General features: G+C 39.9%; 1 protein-coding gene across 1 annotated transcript in view; it reads left to right on the top strand.

Moving 5' to 3' along the window:
• Window positions 1-2,726, top strand: part of zgc:171482 (zinc finger protein) — a 45,233-nt gene extending 42,507 nt beyond the window's left edge. Inside the window, exon 7 of the mRNA XM_068327897.1 lies at window positions 1,252-2,726. Coding sequence (XP_068183998.1) covers window positions 1,252-1,273 — 22 coding nt within the window. The 3' untranslated portion in view covers window positions 1,274-2,726. The remainder of the gene's footprint in view (window positions 1-1,251) is intronic.
• Window positions 2,727-3,240: the final 514 nt, after the last annotated feature.

Here is a 3,240-nt window from a genome sequence, read left to right as displayed (position 1 = left end):
ACTCCTAAGTGCACGCTGTTGGATTAATCTTGACAGAGCCGACAGGATGTAGATGCCACTGTTTGAACAGCCATTACTGGGATAGGGGCTGACAGATAGGGTGCCTAAGTATCTCTCCCTTTCCTTTTCTCTCCAACTCACATTGGGAATTTGTGTGAGGAGCGACATCCTAATTAGGACACAGTCTAGAAGTGGCATCTTAACAATGACTGTGATGAAAATGTTGGAATTTGTTGTAATGTGAGGAGAAGGGTTTATTTGTGCCAAAGAGTGAGGACCATGTCCAGTATGTAGACCAAATTTAATTTTGACTTGACACGTATATTTATGTTTTCATCTCTGAATAAAAATGCAGACAGGAATAAAATCACATTTATGCAGTAACATTTCAGAACTGCAGCAAAAATCGAAGTTGAAAAGCTCCTCTAACTGTCAAGAGAAGCAATTACACAAAAAGAGATGAAAGAAGTAGTCCATTTCTTTGTTGTGGTATCCAGGTAATTGACTCACTGAGGTCATTTCTGAATCATTTAAATGTTCTGTGTTGCGACAATCAGCTGCAGACTTAAAAGTTTATTGCCTGTAAATCATTCCATCTTATGGGGGCCAAACAAAGTCTCAGGAAACTGCTTAATTTATTAGGTGGTGCAGTGTGCCATGAGCTCCTATCCACCCTGACGCTTTGCTTTCATTGGATGTGGCATGTTTACCTCTAGAGCTGCTTTGTTTCACAGTGATAAAGCTGCAGAATGTAGCCATAACCCCTGTCATCATGAAAAACAATCAGCCGCTCAAGATAAAGGGCAAAATCCAACGTAATCACCGTGCCTCAAATTTTCTGCTTTGTTTTAATTTGGGTAACAGCCAGAAAGACGGTATGATGAGCCGAAGTAATTATGAGAAGATTACAAAACAGGATTATTGGTTAATTCTTCACATACAGTAGACCTGACAATCCCAGAAGAAGGAAATCCTTTTGAGCACAGCAGCATGAGACCGGGCGTTACATCTCCACACATTTGTCTTGAGGCATTGCCAGTAACTGATTTGTTTATTTTCCTATTTATGTTATATTAGTAATGGCATGAGATGCAAATATACCAGTAAATTAACTGACTTCTCTGGGACGAGCATGGCACAGACTTAATATCGCTTGATGCTACCAGCGGTCGAACAGCCGTCTCTTGTTAGATCTGCCTGTGTCAGAAACAAAACGGGCCTAACAAATTCTTTCCTCTGTTTTGTTTTCAGCTTGAAGCAACACCAGCAGTAAGCCACAGAGACAGACCACACTGGAGAGAAGAGATTACTGGAATAGACAACTTCAGAAAGGAGGACTTGTGCCAAAAACTGAGGGACATGAGTTGTAGAGAATGAGAATGAGTTGCAGAGTTCTTTGTGTGTATGTGTGTTTGAGGATGCATCTACTGTAGGTGCGTGGCCATCCACGCACACATCCGCAGGATGCATGCGTGGGTCATTTTGTGTGAGTTTATTTCTACAGGTGATCTAGAATTCTATATGTGAGATTTATTCAACAAGTGTTGGATTTTAGTTCTGGACTATTGCCATATAACTCTTGTGTGAAACACAATCTTATATTTGAAATGATGTCAGTGTGTCGCCCAGAGTGAAAATAATCAGTGCAATGATCGTCATAGAGTAGCAGTGCTAATAACAAATAGCTGTTCCCCCTAGTGCTCTGACAGTGATCCATGTCTGAACACAGGGGTCTGCTCCTACATGCGTTTCATATACAGCAATGCTGTTGGTGGCAAATGCATGGCTCACTTTCAGGCTACTTAAGTCCTACTCAGGCCTAAGGACAAGAAAATTTCTAATGACCTCAGCCATTACAAACTGCATGGATTTTCATCACTTTGAAGAGATTTTTCTCATTTATATCCTGTGTTGTCTATAGATGTGGTGGATCAGTGTCACTCTTTTCAAATGGTGGATTTGTCATTTTGAAACCAGTATTTGCTTCTATCCCATATAATCAAGAGATGCGATGCGGTTGCTAAAGCAATGCAGAGGCATCCTGTAAAACCTCCTGTTAGACCCTCAAGTGAGGATTTGTGCAAATTTGTGAATCATGTACTGTTGAAAACATTCCCATAACACTGAATACTGATGTCAGATGCAATGCAAAGGTGGCAAAAATGATCTAACTCAGAGTGGCAATGTGTGTAGATGATTTTTTTTTTTAAACTTCTGTCTTCGGTTGTAATGACCAGGGAAAAAAACATTTACACCATGTAGCAGTCCATGTGCAACACAACTGAGATGTATTTTGGTGCATGCAAAATGTAAAATGTTGCATTCACTTGCCTTTTTTAATATCTTTTACTTTCTCATTTTGGCAGTAGCTTTGCTCTCTAGTAATGGCTTCATGATGCGTTGCTGCATGCTTGTACCTGGAAGAGGTCACCTTTAGGCAATGAATGGGCTTCCTGTCAACATCTGATTTATTCAAGGCAATCCCTTTTTATATCTGTTAATCACACAACTCACATTTGTATTCCGCTCATCTGTCGCATCTTCAGTGTGTGTGTAAAATAAGATTTTACCAGTGTGTTCTAGCATCATAGAGAAGACGTGCTCCACTTTTCATGTGCAGCACCGAGACTGGCCTGAGGCGACATTTGATGGGGAAGCAGCAAAAATGCACTCAAATCTACGCTGTCCTGTGGAATGTTCAAGCATTTTTCTTTCTTTTAGTTTGTAAACACGTTTTTAAAAACATGTTTGTCTTTCTGCTGATTTCATGATGAAGAGCATTAGTTGGGAATTACATCATCAGTGACGAATTTGTCCAGGTTTTGCTGCGCAACAGTTTGGATAGACGCAACTACACGAGCACGAAGTTTTGTCTTGGTCTCGCCCCATTTGTCCTGCAGAAATGAGATACACAAAAAACACAGTGAGACACAATTTCAAGACTTCCTTCATGATTTTTAAATTATAAATTATCATATTGATCACATTTCAGTGGCCTGAAACCCTTTTGAAACAGGTGCAAGAGCATCCTGTGAAAATTAATGTGATTTTTAATATTCCCATTTGCACTTGAAGCTCACACTCTACTTACCTTTCGAGTTGCACTATCCAAAGTTTAGATTTGAAAGATTTTCTGAGAATGGTTGATTTGGGAATCTTCACACTGGCTCAACTCTCCTGCAAACATAAAGATGAGGAATGGTGTCATGTAGTCACACTTTCATAGTATGATCATTCAAA

Source organism: Antennarius striatus, chromosome 11, assembly GCF_040054535.1.
Source record: "Antennarius striatus isolate MH-2024 chromosome 11, ASM4005453v1, whole genome shotgun sequence".
In the NCBI taxonomy this organism is placed as follows: Eukaryota; Metazoa; Chordata; class Actinopteri; order Lophiiformes; family Antennariidae; genus Antennarius; species Antennarius striatus.
The sequence above is the reverse complement of the archived record's forward strand: the minus strand, read 5'-3'. Positions and strand labels throughout refer to the sequence as shown.